This window comes from Crinia signifera, chromosome 6 (assembly GCF_055691185.1).
Source record: "Crinia signifera chromosome 6, ASM5569118v1, whole genome shotgun sequence".
Classification (NCBI taxonomy): domain Eukaryota; kingdom Metazoa; phylum Chordata; class Amphibia; order Anura; family Myobatrachidae; genus Crinia; species Crinia signifera.
This window is the reverse complement of record NC_139222.1, coordinates 92546949-92567966: the sequence shown is the minus strand read 5'-3', so window position 1 is coordinate 92567966 and position 21018 is coordinate 92546949. Positions and strand designations below refer to the sequence as shown.

Genomic DNA, 21018 nt, shown 5'->3' with positions numbered 1-21018 from the left:
TTCTTAGACACACAAAACCATGTGCACTTCAGGGAGGCAGATGTAAAATGTGCAGAGAGAATTTGATTCGGGTGATTTATTTTGTTTCTGTGCAGGGTAAATACTGGCTACTTTATTTTTACACTGCAATATAGATTTCACTTTGATGTAAAACCCGACCCAAATCTAACTCTCTCTGCAAAAGTAACATCTGCCCCACATGCAGTGCACATGGTTTTGTCCATCTAAGAAGGAATTTGTCAGAAATAGTGAACCAAAATAACCCCCAATATACGTGATAATAAATGTGATGCTATGCAATAAATTACAAATGCAATTTAACCATACAATACCTGCCTACTTTTGTACAAGCATGTAAGGGAGATGGTAAAGGTGGCACAAAGAAGCGTGGACGTTTACTGCTATATCTGAGAGAAGTATCATAAAATGTCTGACATGCACATGTAGAGGAGCCCCAAAGCAGTTAGTAAGATAAGATATACTGTATTTGTTGAAGAAAATACACTGATATGTGTCAGGGCATGTTCATGTCGTGGGTTTCCTCCGGGTACTCCGGTTTCCTCCCACAATCCAAAAATACACTGGTAGGTTATTTGGCTCCTAACAAAATTAACCCTAGAATAATTATGTGTGCATGTTCATGCGGTAGGGAATATAGATTGTAAGCTCCACTGGGGCAGGGACTGATGTGAACGTTCAAATATTGAACGTTAATCTATAAAGCGCTGCGGAATATGTGTGCGCTATATAAGAAACTGTTAATAAATAAATAAAATGTATTGTGCTTTACACATGGTTCCATATAAGTGGCCACGAGAAACCTTAATATGCATGTAGCCACTGGGATCATTGTACAGTTCTTTATAACCAATGCAGGAAATTTTTCTCTGATTATTCCATTTAATTTATAGATTCCACATAAATGTAATAACTGCATAATGTGGGTTAGGTGAAATCAGGGAGATTGCTAGACTCTTCAGGGAGATAGGGATTATTACTATTTAAGGAAGTCTACTGCAGAATGCAGAAGTGTAGGCAACTATGGTCTTAGAATATGTGATTATACATGTGACTTGTTGCTCTCATTAACTGAATGATCACAATTCATTTGTACATCTATTCTTGAATTCTTTTCAAGCGTCCTGGTTGCAATTTTTCCTATATGTTTGTGCCTAGAGGCCAGAACACAAATTTCTTCTCACAAACAGCTTATCATTCTCGATAATGAACTGATCACAGGGTAAAGTCAGGGCTGAATCTTCATCAAAGACTCCCAGGAGTTTGGAAACTAGAATGTGTTATCTTGGAAAGCTCATTGTGATGATTGCAGAAGACGTTCCAAAAGTTTTTAGAAAGAGATGTTTTCCAGATGATTTTTCTTGTCAAGAAAACCAAGTGAAAAGAAAATGTACTGAAGATTATTTTCATTCCAGTATAATTTTTTTTTATTGATATTTAGTATATTTTCCTAAATATGTTTTATCTTAAAGTATTAAAGTGACTGTAGTCTATTACACATATGGGGCCAACAGATGTACTAAGCCTGGATAAATGGAGAGTAATAAAGTACCAGCCAACCAGCCCCTAACTGCCATGTTACCGACTTGAAAATGACAGTTGTGTGCGTGTTGGTCTGTAGTTTATCACTCTCCGCTCCATCACTTTTATAGGCTTAGTTAATCTTGTTTCAAGACACATGGAACTCAATTTACTAAGCAGTGTGTTTGAGATTACGGCAGATCAAACTCGCTGCAAAATCACTGAGATCCAACACTTTAGAATTAAATAGAAAATGTAATACTGTAACTAGAACACTGTTTTTTCCATCATAAGTACTGTATATCAACCCTATATTTACTGCGTCAGATTTGGAACTTGTGCCCAAATCAATTAGGAGGTGAGTTTGAAGAAAAAAATATATAAAAATCGATTTTAAAAAGTTAAGAATTAAAAACAAAAAACTGCATCCGGGGTGTTGTGCCCATGGGAAAGCCCAGCTTTTCATGGGTGTTCTTATGAAAACGCTCGGCGTTCCCATGGAAATTCTCCCATGATGCGAGCGCTGAGGGCGGGCAGCTGATGTCAGCGGATGCCAGCTGCCCGGCCACTTCCCGCACAGGGTGCTCGCAGATCTAAGACACCTCTCTGGTGTCTTAGATCTGCGTGCCTTGCAAAATCATTCAATGGTCGGCGAACATCGAATGATTTTGTCCCTGCACGAAGGAAGAAAAACACATACACAAGGAGAACATAATTTACACGTTTGCAAATAGTTACAATTGGAAGATGTGTATACAAGCCCTGATTTTACATTGAAACAAAAGATTTGATATATTTGTCCCTCCATTTGTACATAACGATGAACATTATTATGTGGTTTGACGTCTAACTGTGTCATAGGGGGAAATTTACTAAGATGGGATACTGTCTACTGTATTATCTTCTAGAAGGTGCTAAATTAATACGAAGTAGATTCTGATTTGTTGCCCACAGCAATATCCCATGTGATTTCCCACCTTAGTAAAATTCTTCCATAGTGTGTAAATGTTCCTATGCAGTATCCTACCCTGTTAATTGCCAACGTATGAGGTTAGACCAGCAGTTACAGATGTAGCAGCCCTCTTCCTTGCAGGGGCTGGCGACCGCCAGGTGCGCACGTGCACGAGATGCTCGCGGGCCCCTGTGGCTACGGAGCTGTCTACGGGTCCCGGCCGCCTCCCCCGGTGCCCCTCGCTGCCCCCCCTATCCATGCCCGTCTCCCTAAAGTGGAGATGGCCAGGGACCCGGAGCGGTGCCGTCCTGAAACTGGGATGCGCGTGCGTGTGAGACCCACGCGCGTCCCAGTCAGATGGAGCGCCTCGGCACCGGTGATCACCAGCGAGGACATTCTAGCGATGCCCGGCCAAGGAAGAGAGGCGCTCCATCTGTACTAGACAGAACTTAACCAAAAATAGATACATTTACTATCATTTGTGAACCTTCCCTTTTCTGAAAAGGGTCAGTCAGAAGTTCTTTCACAAGACTTTTATTAACTGCTTGTTGATTTCTTCCTTTTTTTATCACCATTGAAAGCTGTATCTTATATGACCGATCTAGAGGATTGCACATGTATATCACCACGTCAAAACAATAACTGCTTATATACTGTACATAAATATATATATATAATATATATATATATATATATATATATATATACAGTATATAAATTAAAATGTTGGATGTGACTCAGACCTTTTCATTGTGCTTGCGGAAGAGTGAGAAGTGAGAGAAAATGGGTATGGATCATAAACACAATGTGGCTGGACTTTGATTGGCCGGCAGCCAGTGTTTGGGGGTGGAAACCTGTTGTTTTCTGTGTTTCTCTGAAAAAACGCATTCTTGTCCAGGCGTTTATGAGGAGGGTCTGTGCTGTCAGTGACAACTAAATCCAGCCTGTCTCAGTCGTAGATTAGTGGATGCCTCAAAGTTACTCACAATCGCTCAGACAGCATAAATTGTTTGATGGTTCGGGAATTTTATATGGATTTGCGAATAGATTGCGATTAACAATCCATTCGCAATCTTCAATTTAGCAAGGGGAGTTTTTTCTTTCTGTCTAGGTGGCGACTTTCTCTTCTGTAAATTCTTACATTATCGCCCAGGTCTGAATCAAGCCCATTGTTTAGGAAGTTCTTCCAAACAATGGGGGTTATTCAGACTTGATCACTGCTCTGCAATTTTGCAAGGCCCTGTAATAAAATAGCCGCTGCACCGCCAAAGTGAAAACCCTGTGCAAGTCTGTGAATGGCCTTTGAAAATTTCGCCCATCGGCGAACAGCTGCAAATCCATTCGCAACTCACTCACCATCGAATGATTTTTTTCACTGTTTGCAGTCTGTGCATAACCCCAGGGCTGCCACTAGGAATTTTGGGGCCCAGGGCTTATCTCCAGTCACTGTTCTTTCTCCCCATTGCTGTTCCTTCTCTCTCTCCCTGTTGCTGTCCCTCTGTCTCTCTCTCCCTGTCACTCTTTCACCATAACTGTCACGCCTTTGCTCTCTCCCCATTATTGTCTCACCTTCTCTCTTCCCATTGCAATTCCTCCTTCTCTCTCTCTCTCTCTCTCCCTGTTGCTGTTTCTTCTCTCTCCACATCGCTGTTCTTTCTCTCTCTCCCTGTCACTGTCACTCCTTCACTCTCACCGTCATTGTCAAGCCTTTCCTCTCTCCCATTATTGTCCCAACTTCTCTCTTCCCATTGCAATCCCTACCTCCCTCTCTCTCTCTCTGTTGTTGTTCCTTTTCTCTCCCAATCATTTTTTTCCTTCTCTCTCTCCCTGTTGCTGTCCCTCCTCGCTTTCCCTGTTGCTGTCCCTTCTTCTCTGTCTGTTGCTGTCCCTCCTCTCTCTCCCTGTTGCTGTCCGTTCTTCCCTCTGTCCCTGACATTGTCCCTGGGTGGGGCCATTTCAGTGGTTTACTATGGGGCCCATGAAGAAATCAGAGATATATACTCTCCCACGTATCGTTAATGATATGGAGTGTACACACAAGGCAATATTGCAAAACAATATTGCTCAGAAAGCGCTTAGTGTGTGGCTGAAGGGGAAGTCTGCAAACTTCTTGCCATTCACTATACAAGGGTATTCAATAGAGCCAAGGGTCAGCAGTCATCCACCCCCAGCCAAGGCGGCAGTTAAATTTACTAACCAGCTAGCTTCATCCCCACAGCAGCACTGGCTACTCCTAGTGCTGCTGTGTACTCGCTTTGAGCTACCCTTCGTACGGCAAGTGTGCAATGTGACAGCAGGTCCCAGCATGCGGAAATTACCTGAAGAGTGGCCTGTTGTTCTGCATTGCCCCCGAGCACACAGCTGAAAATTTACTGTGTCCTCCCTGGCTCACGGTTTCATGGTGCCCACATGCGGTAAGATTTTTTAATATGTCCGTTTCTGTCCAATCGGAATGACCGATCATTTTAAAACTTTCCATGTGTGGGCATGGTCATGATACATTGTGGGTGTCCTTTCATCGATCCCTTCAGAAGGCAGAAAGATGAACGACCCATCATGCATGATTTGGCCACATTGTTCAGTGTGTAGGCATGATGAACAATGTGGCATTGATGTTGCCCATAGCAACATCCCATGTGAAATGTGAACTCCCTCTATGGGATGTATTCAATGCAGCCAGCGAGGTTTTTTATGGCTTGTTTTGGATGAGTATCACCAAAAACAAACGATCCTCACCGTATAACCCCCTCGCCGACCAGTCGCCCTATTCTATGTTCTGGGGGAATTCTTACCTTCAGAGAGTGATGAGGATTCCCCCGAATGGTGAGGTTCATGGCTAATGCAGCAAGCCCGTTGCATATATCCGTAAGCCTCGCAGTTCTGACGTCCGCACAAGCCATTTCCACCTCGCTTTTTAGAAATAGCGAGGTGGAAACAGCGAGTGTAGGGGGTCAGTTGAATACTGAGGACATGCTATGACGCCTGATTGGCATTGAATATATCCCTATGTCAGGGCCGTTTTAAGAATATAATTGGCCCCTGGGCAAAATAATTTGAGGGCCCCCCTCCCCTCACAGCCCCCCTCCTTTCACAACCCCCCTCCCCTCACAAACCCCCTCCCCTCACCTATGTGCAGCAGCAGCGGGTGGCGGGGATCCGGGCAGCGGTGGGTGGAAAGGTCCATCCAGGAAGCGGCAACTCAGACCTTGATGTAGTGCTTTTTGCCGCCGTGCGGGAAGTGCTGCAGATTTTGGAAAGAATGGCTGGGCGCTGATTGGCTGAGCGTCCGGCCAATCAGCATATGGCCAGTCTTTTTAAAATCAGCACAGCAGCGCTTCCTGCCCGGCGGCAGACAGCACTACATCAAGGTCTCTGCTTCCTGGACGGACCCTGCCACACGCTGCTGCCCGGGTCCCCTGCACACGCCGCCCGCTGCCCAGGTCCTCTGCACACTTCGCCTGCTGCCTGGGTCCCCTGCACACGCCTCCCGCTGCCCGGGTCCCCTGCACACGCCGCCCGCTGCCCGGGTCCCCTGCACACGCCGCCCGCTGCCCGGGTCCCCTGCACACTTCGCCCACTGCCTGGGTCTCCTCCACCCGCTGCTGCCAGGATCCCCGCTACACACCGCCTGCCGCCTTTACCTAGGACAGTGCTATCTTCTCCATTGTGGTGGGCCCCTACTATCCTTGGGCCCCTGGGCAACTGCCCATTAAGCCCAATGGGAAAGACGGCCCTGCCCTATGTGTCTTTGTGTGGAAAAGAGTGGATTTGTGTGAATTTGCTTGAATCAGAGCTAATCTCTGATCAGCAAATTCGTAGATCAAGCAATTATCGAATGACTGCGCATATGTATGGATTGTACTGTGCATAGCCACAGAAATTGCGTATGGATCGTAAATGCAATGTGGCAGAGGTTGACTGACAGGAAGCCGGTGTTCGGTGGTGGACATCTGCCATTTTCAGTAGTGTCTGAATATGCAGATTCTCTTTTACTCAAATTTACTCGGTTCATATAGCCAAATTATCACAAATTTGGATTTTTCCTATTGGCTATGGGATGTCACATGTTTTGGATAGAGAATAAGATCCCGCTTTGAGATCCAATTAAATCCGAGTAAAGCTTTCACATCACAAATTTAAGGTTCACATCCGGACTTTGAAACGGGTTAGTCCTTCATTTTGGGATGTTCTCATCCCCACAGCGAACCGGCAATAATGGCGTTTCGCTGTCATCATCAGGGGGCGCGGCAGGGAGTCAGAGCGTCATCGGGGGTGGGGGGGGAGGCAGTGTTTAGAGCTGGCGCTGCTCCAAGCGCTGCCTTCTCCATAGTATGAACGAGAAATGGGTCGGTCGACCTGTTTAACCCGTTCACACCACCAAGCTACCCATTTTCGGGACACGGTAACCCCTTTCACATCACACTAATTACTGGGTCAAAATGGCTTGTACCCGGTAATTAGTTGCGATGTGAAAGGGGTATGAGATATGTGGGAGGGAAATTTACTAAGATGGGAGTTCTATTGCACATGGGATGGGCAACCAATCAGAATATACTTCTTATATTCTTATTTTTTTAGAACCTTCTAGAAGATAATAGATAGTAACTAATTGGTTGACCACAGCAATATCCCTGGGTGCCATGGGAATAGTGGCGTAACTACCTAAATTGTGCCCCCCCCCCCCCCACTGAAAATTTAGGTAGCCCCCCCCCCCCGCCCCCCCCCCCACACACACACACACACACCCCCCGTGCCTTAACGTCCGCTCGCTGTGCCAGGGACAGCAGATTTTGTCTGCAGTCAGTCCCGGCTCCCCTCCTAGCTTCTTCTGGTATAAAAACGGACCATCACAAAATGTCCACCCCCATACAGCAGACAGTTTCAGAGAACTGTCTGCTGCATGGGGGCGGACATTTTATGATGGACCATTTTCATTTCAGCAGAAGGCTGGAGGGGAGCCGGGGCCGCTGCTCAGACAGGTAAATCTGCGGGTCCTGGCTGCAGTACAGCGGCATTACAATAGCCCCCCAGACCCCCTGCGCCCACACTTACACAGTGCCCCCCCCCGCAACCGCGGGGTCTGCAGGGCTATTGTTACGCCACTGCATGGGAACCACTGCGTCTACCAGCTAATGGTGGCTCGGCTTTTTTAAAGTGTATTTGTTATTAATTCATGTGGACCAAAATGCTCCACCTTTTTCTGTTTATTTAATATGGATCCGGCTTTTTTATGCAATTTCTTTGGCTTTGGACGCTTTCTTTGTATCCTTAGTATACTATATAAACATTTTTTCTGTATATGAAGTATGGATCTTGTTTTTGAAATGCATTTAGTATGGATTCAACTTTTTTAGTGGATGGTGTTCTGTTAACAGAGTGAAAATCCAGCTTTTGTTTATGTATTTAGTATAAATGAATCTTTTACCTACATCCTTGGAGAATACAACATTTCTTCTGTCTTTAAGTTTACTGAAGGTCACCTCTAACAGCCATTTGGAGCCTATCTGACTTATTGCTGTATAAACACACTTACCTACTCTCCTGGAATAGCTGAAAATCTGGCCCCCTTCTGGCAAGCCTCCAGCTTTTAGCAGGGCCGCCGATGGTATTTATCGATGGCGGAACACCGATGGAGCCGGGCAAGCTGCACGTTGTAATACTCAAGCCCTGGAGCAGAATGGAATCCTCCAGATAATGGCACCTGGAAGCAGGTTAGAGACACAGAGAGAGAGACTGGCAAATGGCCTCACTTACCCAGCACCTATAAAGCAGCAGAGGAGTGATGATTGGCTGGGCAATTAGCACTGCTGAAAGGCTCACAGTATAGGCTGAGGAACTAGGAAGAACATGGCTCAGGAAAGTCGTGAAATGCTGTTTGTACAGCACGTGGACTGTGGCCTATGGCAATGGCGGTGGCATAGCGTGGGAGCCGCAGGAATCAGGGACTGACAGACAGGCATGGAGTGGTGATCAGCTGCAGAGACTGCAGTGCTTGGAGACTGCTGGATCACTGTGGGGACAGCAGCACTAGGAGTGTGCTGGATCCCTGCGCTGCGGGTTGAGCGCCCCAAATACAGCCTCCCCAAATATTTTCTGCAAAGCGCTGCTCAGTAATTATGCACTATGAAAATAGATAAGAATAATAGGTACTTGTTTCCTAGCACGGTGCCAGCGATTTTAATTGCATCCATCGGGACCCAAAAAATCGCGTTGATCGCATCGCATGCAACCAAATCGCATGCGATGCGATCGACGCGATTTTTACATTGGAATCAATGTAAAATGGTCCCTGAGACCCGATTTTACATTGGGCCCAATGTAAAATGCCCCCCAGACCCCAATTTACATTGTATACCCACCCTCATGGGTGAAATGCCCCCCCATTGTTAACGCCACCCCACGATCAACACCAACCCGAAGCGTGGCGAGCGCAGCGAGCCCGCGAGGGGTGGTGGTACGCGTCCTCCGACCTTTTCATACCCCCACTATCCACGCCGGCGTGGAGTTGATTTTATATAGTGTGGCGAGCGCAGTGAGCCACCGAGCCCGAAGCGTGGCGAGCGCAGCGCGCCCCGCGAGGGTACGCGCATTACTTCACAGGTATTACGCGTCCGCTCGCCACACTTCGGTCTCGGTGGCTCGCTGCGCTCCCCACACTATATAAAATCAACTCCGCGCCGACGTGGATAGTGGGGGTATGAAAAAGTCAGAGGACGCGTACCGCCGCCCCTCGCGGGCTCGCCACGCTTCGGGTTGGCGTTAATCATGGATTGCCGTTAACAATGGGGGGGGGGAGCATTTAACATACACATTACCCATTAGGGTGCCTATAAAAATCAAAAATCGGGGTCATTGGCCCATTTAACATTGTTTCCTATGTAAAATCGCGTTGATCGCGTCAGTCGCATCGCATGCCAATATGCCATGCGATGGACGTGATCAACTCAATTTTCTCATTGCCGGCAATAAAGGCTAAAAATAGCCAAATATCGCGTTGGTCGCGTCCATCGCATACCTTAAGTTAAGGTATGCGATGACCCACAACGGGCGCCGTGCTAGGAAACAAGTACCGAATAATACAGTAATAACAAATAATGATAATAATACATTCCTCTAGATATAGTGAGAGTGAGTGTGAAGACTACCATCGTCAATCTTCCTATGACTACACTCTGTACAATGTCCTGTCACATGACTATGAATGTTACAAGATTCAACTGCATTTTATATGCTGGCTCTTCCCTAGCCCAGCCATACTGTAGCTGAATATATAATGCAGTCCAGCTGAGTGTTTTACCAGCAGTGGAATGGTTATTTGGATTACGCTCTGCTCTGGCTGAACACATTCTGCTTACATTAGTCATCACTTCCTGCGTTTCCTAGTTTAGAGCTATGTCAAAGTGATACTACCCTGTCATTGGCTGCTGGATCATAGCACGAGTGTTTGTGTCCTGTGTTCCTATGCTATGATCTGCTGTGTCACACTTTATTATTGATGACCCCTGGACCACATGATAGACAATTCTGGGAAGACAGGGGGGAGATTCCCCGAAGGGTCAACATGTTCAGGACACTGTTCAGACCAAGCCCATTCCCAAAAACCCCTTCCCTTTATGAAATTCCACATTCAAATGGCTAATGCGGGATTCGCCTCTGTATGAGGTTACCTCTCTCCTGTTACAGATGTCCTGAAAAATGCTTTCTCATGAAATACAACCCAGCTTCATAGCAGCAGTTATGATCTGTCAAAAGACACGGATCTGCTGTCAGTGGGAATAAAGGTATAAAGCATTAACCCCTGAATGTTATTTTAATTTATAGCTCACTTTCTTTTGGAATTACAGAAAGCTATTAATCAGTAGGTTGCACCAAAGATGTTCAGAACTCAGTCAGCTCCTAACTGTCAATTTTTAAAACATGGCCTGTAACATGGCAGGTAGGAGCTGATAAATTGGTATCTCCATCCACTTTATTGCTCTCCTAGACTTAGTGCATAGACCCTTTAGGCTGTTTAAGTCTGGAGAAGTGATAAAGTTGTGATAAAGTGCACCAGCCAGTCAGCTCCCTTATTTATCACACACCTTCCACTTTATCACTTCACCAGGCTTAAATTAATAAACCAGCCCTTATAGTAACCAACATGTTGATATGAAGTGGCATCACTTATTCATTATTACATAATAAATAATACCCATTAATTTGCTTATACAGAATGGGATTTCTTCATAATGAAATGCTTTTGAAGCATGCTGGATGAACCCTGGGAACTCCGATTGTGACACTTAGTGTTCCACCGATGACCAGGCTCTGTCATTAGGAGCTGCCTATGCTAATTTATGTAGATGACAGTGATGAGACTTAGCAATTGTACATGATGATGATGAGGCATCTCTATTTTGGTAAGCAACTTTGTTGGGACATTATAACATGCTTGTAAAATAAAAGGCAATTTAAACAGCACATTTGTTTTCCCATGCAATGCAATTACGTAAGATCACAGCATTATGTCAATGAGCAGAGAGAAATACTTCCCCCAGGAGTATGTTTTATCTGTAGTCTAAAGCTGGGTACACACTTGCCGATATATCGTTAACGATATGGAAGATAGACAATATATATAGTGCAAAGCGTCAAGTGTATTAGCGCAATGTTGCTGTGCAATGTTATCTCCACTCTCCTCCCCCCTGCCATCTGTACATGCAACTTAATCTTGACTATCTACTCAACAACTGCATGTAAGGAGTGTGGGGGGGGGGGGGGGGGGGTGACGTCACTGACCAATATTTTTACCAATACCGGTCAGTGTGTATGCACTATATAGTGACTCCTGCGGCACTGTCGATTTAGTTAACAATATCCTTAAATTTTGGATCCATAAGGTATTTATCTTATTGTTACCATGGGGCAGTTACCGGAGAAGGACAGATGCTGTAATGGTTGGATTACTGCCTCACAGCACTGAGGTCATGGGTTCGATTTCCACAATGGCCCTAACTGTGTGGAGTTTGTATATTCTCCCCATGCTTGAGTGGGTTTACTCCCATATTCCAAAAATATACTGGTAGGTTATTTGGCTCTTAACAAAAATTAACCATGAATGACTGAGTGTGTGTGTATATGTGGTAGGAAATATAGATTGTAAGCTCCACTGGGACAAGAGACTGATGTGAATGTACAAATATTCTCTGTAAAGCGCTGCTATATAAGAAACTGTTAATACATAAAATAATCAGGGTGAAATAAGAATAAAGGTAATTCATTGTTAAAGTATGCAATTTAATTGCCAGGTATTGCTTTTTTGGGTGATTTTAGTACAATGCAATTAGGAGTATATGAGAGTGTTGAGGTGCACAGTAGGTTGTGGGGAAATGTATTATAGATACATTTGATAGGCACCAGTATTAGGGAGTAATATGGTGGAGTTTCTGTGCCAACTTGGCGGTGAGGTTATACCTCCTTGCACTACTATGCACTCAGAGAAACCTGGGCCTAGGTTGTTTGTACCAGGCTGCGACTGTACTTACTCCCTCTTATGGTGCCTAGTGTAAAAGTATATACAGTATAGGTGTAATAGACAAGGGTGTAAGTAATGGAGGTAAAAAAGAGTAATAGAATACAAAAGTAAAGATTAAACTCAATCAAATTAACCCATGGGATTTAAATAATAAAATATAATAAATTAAACTAAATAGCACAGTATTCTAGACTTCATGATCTACCACATAAGATTTTTTAAGATCTTGGAGGAGATTTAAAATGTGTAAGAGCAACCAATATCCCCTTTCTTAATGACGTCCCTGCTACTGTCAGGATTAAATGGAGTTTTTAATCTAGATGACTTTTCTAGGCAATTATTAGAGACCCACATTATTGTTATATGCTAGCTAAAGATGATAAGGACACATCCCCTGTTGCAAATGTATGGGTCAGGCCACGGCTATGGACTCCCCATCACGTGACTGCGCTCTTCCGGTGGTGCAGATATGGACACAAGTGGTCTTGTTGCTGCATTGCTACTGCTTAGGCACATCAGGTGCCACCCACAGGCTTAATCCAGCCCTGCTTTGTACATTTAAAATGCTAATCCAGAAAATTCCAACTAACCTACCAAAGATTGTCACACTGTAATAGGTAGATTTCAGGTTAATACTGGAGACTGAAGCTTTTAGTACTGGAGCTTTTTATTCCAGCAAAATGTGATTGGCAGATCCAGTGCAATGGCTTCTTACACAGGAATACCAAAAGCCATTCAGAAACAGAAAGGACAGATTCCAGGTAAACAGCATTCACGGGACCATCGTTTTCACAGTGAAGCATGGTTTTGCCTTGTAAGTTAATTCCCCTTTAAAAAACCCTCAAAGTTCGGCGGACATCTCGCACTGCCGCTGAACTTAGGGGGGGATGCGGACGGTAATGTAGGGCGCTTTGCCACTGGGGCCCCGGACTGTAGGTCAGTCCCGGGACCCAACAATTCTAGTGGCGGCCCTGCAGGCGGCATTAATTCTCGCTCCAGGTATTATCTGTTCTTGGTGAGATACAGTAGCTTAAATTCATGAAATCCTTGCTGTTCCCATTTTATTAACTGTTATTTATAATGCATACATCATCTGTTATGCTGCTAGAAAGAATATTTCATTTACGCCTATCCCAGCCCCAGTGGAGCTTACAATCTATGTACCCTTTAGCATACATGCAAGGTTCAATATTTGTCAGAACCCAATTAAGCTATAAAATATGACATATCCAGGAGGTGTAGTCTTATGGAAGTCCAGAGGAAAAGCTGCAGTGTTGAAGTAAAGATGGGTAAGTGCATAATGGTGGTTGGGGAATCCGCCCCTCAGTCCTTTTCTGGGTAGTGCCATGGTTGATCCCCTCTTTTTTCTGTTGGAATCTCTATAATAGTTTCTTATTTGCAAATAGGGTGAAATGTAATAGGCTTCGATTTGCAGGCATTAAAGAGATTGCAGTGAGTCTGCACAATGTTTTAAAGTAGCAATTACTCAAAAGCAAAACCAACCTGGATTTATCTTATGCCTGGCTTTCGCTTGGGGGTCGAACATGTATCTAATTTGGTTTAATACAGCCTTGTCTTCTCTGAGCAGATAATGGCATTAGGTTTATAATAAATATATAAACTACACCTCACCTCTATAAGGGGAAGTACCACCAGTGACCACTAGAGGCCACTTAATGGACCGAAGTAAAAGCTATTTTTTGCAGGGACACTGATCTGTTTCAAACTTGCTGGATATGGAGGGAGCTGTGAAGACAGAGAATGGAGGTAGGAGCAGATAGGGACTGAGGGTGGGGTGTATAGATTGTGGGCTAAAATCTGTCACAGCTCAAAGTGAAATTAGATTGCAGAAGCTGTCATTTTCTATCTATCTATCTATCTATCTATCTATCTATCTATCTATCTATCTATCTGTCCCAGCAGCAAGGGGGCACTCCTAGTAAATCAGGCAAAGATGCAGGTACTAGTAACCTGTGTCTTTGCCTGATTTACTGGGAGTGCCGCCTTGCTGCTCGGACTATATTGGATATCGCCATATCTTCTGGGGGGCACCCGGCAATTTATGTGGATTGTTCACGGTAGTGCCACCTTACTACTGTTTAATATATATATATATATATATATGTGTGTGTGTGTATATATACAGTTATCGTAGTTCGGCACTGCTGCTGAAACGGAGTAATGCTCGTGGTGCCTTCCTCAAATTGTCATATATAACAGTCCTTATGTGCCGACACGCAGCTCCAATAAGGCAGGCAGCACTCCAACGGTACAGGTATGAAGAAAACTCGTTTTCTTCATACCTGTACCGTTGGAGTGCCGCCTGCCTTATTGGAGCTGCGTGTCGGCACATAAGGACTGTTATATATGTGTATATATATATATATATATGTGTGTGTGTGTATCTAGAAGAAATGTAGAAAAAGGCGCTTCATGGTGCAGTAACGTAAAACAAATTTATTGGGAGCAAACGAACCACTCCACGGTAAAAAGAGTCAGGGACTCGTACCATAAAATATAGCTCTGTGGACTGGGTACCACACGGTATGATATAAAACCATAAGATAAGACTGCTCACGCTGAACCAGGGCCGGATATCCAGAAGCGTCCTTCAGATAACTACAGGGCTGGTTTGCTCTGCCGCGATCTGGGACGTCACAGACAGCCGGAGACAGGAAGCAGCGAGAGGATCAGCTGGGGGCACGTCGTAGGCCACGCCCTGACGCGTTACTTCGTCAGAGGGCGTCAAATATATATATGTGTGTGTATGTATATTAGGGTGACCAACTCATCCCTTTAATCCGGGACACATATTAATTACACAGGTTCTGTGGCAGTTTAAAACCAGGTGAAACGAAGTCTTGAGGTGTGGCAGTTTAAAACCAGGTGAAAGACAGCCACAGAACCTGTGTAATTAATATGTGTCCTGGATTAAAGGGATGAGTTGGTCACCCTAATGTATATGTATATATAATAGATAGATAGATAGTCTATATTCCTCTTGGACGTGGTAGGGCTTGTAATCCTTCATTAGACCTGTAGGGGGCCATTCTAGAACTTGTTTACTTGTGTATCATACAGTACACAAATTTCCTGCTGGAACTTGAGACTCCACTGTAAGCCAATCTTAGAACATTAAGCTCTGTTCTACAACTGCAACACTGAACAGCTGACTTGACATGGAAGAATATGTTAATGTCCTTCAACATCTCTGCTATTACCCAACAAACAAATATTGTATGTAAACAATGGTAAATACTGTATAACAGAATGTACAATCTACACAAAGGAAATGGAAAATATATATGTGTATATTGCACATGCACAAGACCAATAGCAAGTGATCACCGGCAATTGTACAGGTTTTCACATTTACCAAGAATGATTATTATTATTATTATTAATAATAATAATAATAATAATAAGCTTGAACACCAGGAAGAATTCAGGGATATTCTAGGGGGTGCTGGACGGGGTCCCGACAGTCGGTATCCCGTCAGTCATTTACCCGACGTCGGGATCCCGACAGTTAAAACCCCGACACGCGGGGGCCTGGCGGCCACCGGCTATTCTCCCTTGTGAGGGTCCACGACCCCCACAGAGGTAGAATAAAATAGGGGCTTTGTTGCACTCACCATGCTGTCTTGGTCCGGCCAGTCGGGATCCCGATGACGGATAATGACTGTCGGGATCCCAACTGTCGGAAGCCTATACCACACCTATTCTAGGTACTTATAATAGTCCTTCATCTATATATTTGCAGTAACTAAGAGAAGCATTAAAGAATCAGAAGCTGATACAGGTACCTTGGGCCTTGGTCATGTAGGGCATTGAAAGGCAGTAAACCAAACCTGAAACAGAATTGTCATCTTACAGGCAGCCAGTAGAGAATGACTTATGTGTCTGGAATGGGGCCGGTTGGTTAATTCTGAACCCTGTGTGATCTTTTGCATGTATACAATTTAGTATTCATAAACTTACTTATCTAAACCTGAAATAAAGACTCGGAGACATGTTTGGCAGAAAGTTTTAGCTGAATTTATTTAAAGCACTTTAAGCTAATTAATTTTTTTATAATTAATTAATTAATGGTGGCCAACAAAGAATGGCTTATCATCTAAGCTCCACCCCACAACTTACGTACTTAATCAAACATTCCCTGACAACAAGCAGTACCCGCTCAACCTACCACATTGACTGCCCACCCGTCCAGGTGGTGTCGCTGTCCCCGATCCAGCGAAGGCCTATAGTCAGTTAAGGTAAGCGCACTGAAAAACAAACCCTGTACACTGAATCATCACTTAATGAAGACCTAAATCAATTAACCTCCCATTCTTTCCAGCCAATCAGCCAACGCAATTAAGCACCCACCTACCATTAAGAAAAAAGGGGAGGGAGGGTGGGGAAACCTTCAGGAAAAAGACTCCTCCCTTTACTGTCCCTGATATCCCAGCTTACTCTGACATCCCCTGCATCCTTATTGAACCCGAGTCACATGCTTCCCTAGGTGCACACAGCCTTGGATGTTTAACCCACTACATGCCTATGGCAGTCATTCTGTTATTCTGCTACAGTCTCAGTTTTACTCAGGGTTCAGTAACAATCAACAGGCATTCATCTACTGCAGCTAGACATATAATAATTAGTCAAATAGATTCATTGAAGTTTAGTTAAACATTGCACCCAAAGAAAAGAACAGTCGCTGTGACCGACGCTGGCATTTTTAGCAGATATTTTGCACATCTCTAACAACAATGTTGGCACTCAAAGAGTTAATGCAGGTGGCAGCTGTGCAACTTTTGAGACACCGCCTTGACACTTTACCTTGAGGGGCTGTTAGAACCCTTACGCCGGCCTTGACAGTTGGGCCTATATGAATGGGGACATGGTTGTAAAAGTGTTGTATATATTTCCTACTGAAAGGTCAAATATTTAGTCATTCTCCTTTTGATCTACAATTACAGCAACAGTAAAGTCATATAACGGTTCCTCACACTTCCTTTACAATTAAAATAATATGTCAAAAATGCCACACTTGTTACATAAATTCAAGTAAAAAATGTTGTGTAAAAAAAGATTGTGTGCGAGATTTAATGCCGCCAGAGTTCAGCGGCAAAGCGAGATGTCCACCGAACTTGGACATTTTTTTAAAGGGGAATTAACTAACAAGGCAAAACCATGCCTTGTTAGGCTCATTCCCCTTTAAAAAAACGTCCGAGTTCGGCGGACATCACGCACTGGCGCTGAACTCGGGCGGCATTAAATCTCGCCCCATATTTCCTATATAAGGTAAACATTACAGGTCATTATGATGACTAAAAACGTTTGCTTGCCAATTTTCACACCAATTTTGACAAATGCACTTGGTACTCAAATGGTTAAACCTGGTGAAGCTTTAAAGAGGCCGGTAATACTGCAGCAACCAGTCAGCTTATAACTGCCTCTTTTCAAACTCAGCCTTTAACTCGACAGTTAGGAGCTGATTCGCTGGTGCTTTTCTACTTCCACTTTATTGCTTTACCTGGCTTACTACATCGAGGCTTTATGTTTCTAGCCACCCCGTTACCTCCCCCAAACACCCAGAATAACCTCCTATGTGTATGTATTAGAAGGGTAGGGAATGGATGTGAATCATTTATCAGTATTGCTTTAGTCTTGCATCATTTCCTCACCATTGGAGTTTTGCTATGTCTACGCAGTGTCATCATGCTTCATCATCACCTCAGGCTTTTCTAGCCTCTACTTTCATAGTTGCAATCTTGATCAAGTAAAGAAGCATGAAATCAATGCTTCAGAAGTATAACCCTCAACTACAATATAAAGAACATTTGCATCAATTCTGGAATTGCTTATTGTTTTTTATTTCTCCTGTCCACTGACAGCTAGGGCAGTGACGATACGTGATACACATAAAACGCAGCTCTGTATGAGGCTATTCTCCTGGCAGGGATGTGAAACTTCTATCTGTGTCTTATGATCACATTCTGGGAAAATCCTTTTTCGGTTACTCGTGAGGGTACTGGGAAGCACTAGTGTGTTTTGCAAGTTTTACATTACCATATATACACAGTAATGTTTGTGAAGTTGTAATGTGCCAGAAATAATACAGGCTTAAGTGTTTATTTTTTCTTTATCTCTTTATTAGCCACCTCGGTCTCCTTTCCTTGCAGCATTTCTGTGCCAGTAGCATTCTATTCAAATAGAGGGTGGGAGACAAATTCAACAGCATGGCGGGTATCCAGTTACGCAGAGCAGTAGCTAGGGGACATGGCACCCGGAGCAACGGTATGTTTCGGTCGTCCCCCCCCCCCCCCCCGACATTTTTCCTTTTTATCGTAATGCTCCTTACACATTATGCCCCACAAACTGTGTAATACCCATTACACATTACGCCCCACACCGTAATGCCTAGTGGACATTATGCAAAACACTGTAATGCTTTAATAACTTCATGTCACACACCCTAATGACCAAACACATAATGGACGGGATGTTCTAACATCCGCTGCCCATTTTCGCCCCCCCTTCGCCGGCCACCGCATTCTTAATAATCACATATGCTCTAACATATGCGATTATTAACGCGAAGGACAGCTCTTGCGATAAGAGCTGTCCCTTGCGAAGCGGTGCCGGCGCTTGACTTCCGGGTCTGATATAGCGCTTAGACTGTACTAAATACACAAGCAGGGGCTAATGTGATTACTTGACTTTTTAGATTCTTTGTCAGCACCACTGGACATGCGCCGCAGGGAAAGGTTTCTACGAATCAATTAATCTACCATTAACTTTTGCGGATCTAGCTTAGAGGCCAACTAAGCGCATTCTCTGGAATGCGCTTAGTTAAAGTGACTAATTAATCACCAACCTGTGCTACTCACTGCGGTCTCCCAGAGGATTTTTAACATTTAAGGATTTGCCCTGAAAAAATATAAGTTTTGGGGGGAATAGCCCACATTCTGAAAATGGTAGCTAGGTTGGCACAACAGTGGGCATAGCATCAGGTTATGTGTGCGGTGTGGAAGCACGATTGCATCATTGCGTTCTAGAGCCCTGCTTTACAATACCCAGATTACCAGCATTGTATAGCGGGAGCGCTGCTATTAGTGATTCGCTGTGAATCGTATAACTGCCCCACCCACTTTCACTAGGTAGGCGGGGCAGCTGTGGGGGTGGATGGTGTGGAAGTTACTTGATGTTAGCAGGTTCCTGGGGACTTGATTTCCTTGCTAGGGGGCCTGGAGCTGGGAGTGCCACCCGATTTACGGTAGCCTCTCGGCTATTCTGGGAGTGTAGGCAAGTATCCTGAAAATATTCTTTGGTACTTACAGTAAGTCCCTTTATTTAATGTTTCTTTGAAAACACAGAGAATACAATTTATAGTGGCAGAGTTTTTAGCAACAATGATAAATGGGAAATGGAGGGGAATGTTTTTTTTTTTGTTGGAAAATATTTCCTTTCTGTGTCAGATACTGTGAAATGAACATCGCTGGCAGCACAACAGAGGAACACATTGTACTTTATCATTCACTGAATGAATACTGCTGACATGTTTAGAATAAAACCTGTAGCTTGTTACTTCACTGTATCAGCCATAAACATTTCTTACATGATAAGAGCAAGGAAAGGGGGCACCGTGAGCTGTCAGGTGACAGGATGCTATTGCAGAACCTGGACCTGGAATGCGTGTGGCTTGGAGATTGTAGCTGAATGAAAGCATCTTCATTCCAATGCTTACAAGAAAATAGCCACAGGGCATCAATTAGACACATAGAACCAGACATGTGTCAGTATGGTATATGCAGACTTTGGCATATTGTAGACTTGCCTCCATTCAGGTTTGGAGAAGCAGAACTTGGGCAAAGCAGAACTTGTCTCTGCCCAGTATCACGGCGGCTGGGCAGCGTCTCCCTGCCCATCTCAGCTTCAGGGAGACGGGCAGGGTTAGGGGGGGTCGGGGCGGCGAGGGGGACCTGCGGCGGCAGCGGGGACTCGGGGGAAGCTCGGTTGCCACGGGGTGCGCGCGCACGAGGCGTGCTGGGGGCTGGCGATACTTTCACCAACCCCTGCAATGAAGAGGCCGGCTTCATCTGTAGGTCAACAGTCAAAAGGTTGACATGGGGTTTTCACTTTTTTTTTGTCCTGCTGTGCTTGCCATCCTTCGGGAATGGTGCCTCCCTACTCTCTTCACACTATTCTAGTCTCCCTCCACACCCTTGTGGATGGTAGGACATGAAATACTGCATGTCGGCACATGTCAGCTCAAAATACCATCCATGTCGGCCTTAAGTATGTCGACCAATTTCTGGTGTCGACCTTCAGTGGTCAACCCAATGCATGTCAACCTTAGGTGTGTCTACCATGGACGTATCCTCACATACTGTACAATGCCGTCAGAGGCTTATCTCTTGCAGGCGCTCGATGCCTGGCGCAAACATGCCTCCATATTGAGCTACTGTATGCATTTATTTATTACCATTCTATTTACAGTATAAATGCCTCTCTCCGATATAAGAAATAAATTCCAATCTCTGATAGGAGAAAGCCATCTATTCACCTAACCTGTCATGTGGAGCACTGCAGCTAAGAAGACCGACATTGGATTTTGAAAGCGTACACAACAGTTCTGGGAATTTAGTTTTATAAAATTTTGTGTTATATAACATTTGATACAGAAATAAACTGTCTTTCTTGTGTATTCTAGTATTATATTGTATACAAATGGGTTAATGTCACTTACCTAAGTACTGTAAGTATGCAAATTTATGCCAGATATACAAATAATTCTGTGTTGGATGCATGTCTCTAGAGATGTGTTTCAGTTATCTGAAATATTCTTATATTCTGGTTTAAAAGTATTTGGGGAAAATTTAAAATCCTAATAAACAGGACAATACAGATCCCTCACTTACTGCATCCATGATTGGCTGAATGGGGTAAGAGACTGCTCCTGATTGGCTGACTGGCTTTTGTGGGACAATGTATGACAAACATATTCTGTATAATACATGGTGAA

At 44.2% G+C, this 21018-nt stretch overlaps 1 protein-coding gene and 1 long non-coding RNA gene across 2 annotated transcripts in view; one reads left to right on the top strand and one right to left on the bottom strand.

Moving 5' to 3' along the window:
• Window positions 1-21018, bottom strand: part of LOC146007815 (uncharacterized) — a 145502-nt gene that overhangs the window by 7844 nt on the left and 116640 nt on the right. The window contains exon 4 of the mRNA XM_083146471.1: window positions 8025-8192. Coding sequence (XP_083002597.1) covers window positions 8079-8192 — 114 coding nt within the window. The 3' untranslated portion in view covers window positions 8025-8078. The remainder of the gene's footprint in view (window positions 1-8024; window positions 8193-21018) is intronic.
• LOC146007021 (uncharacterized) lies at window positions 9943-20852 on the top strand. The gene is made up of 3 exons (XR_014444200.1): window positions 9943-10272; window positions 18151-18290; window positions 20493-20852. It is a non-coding gene; the product is annotated as an uncharacterized LOC146007021 (long non-coding RNA).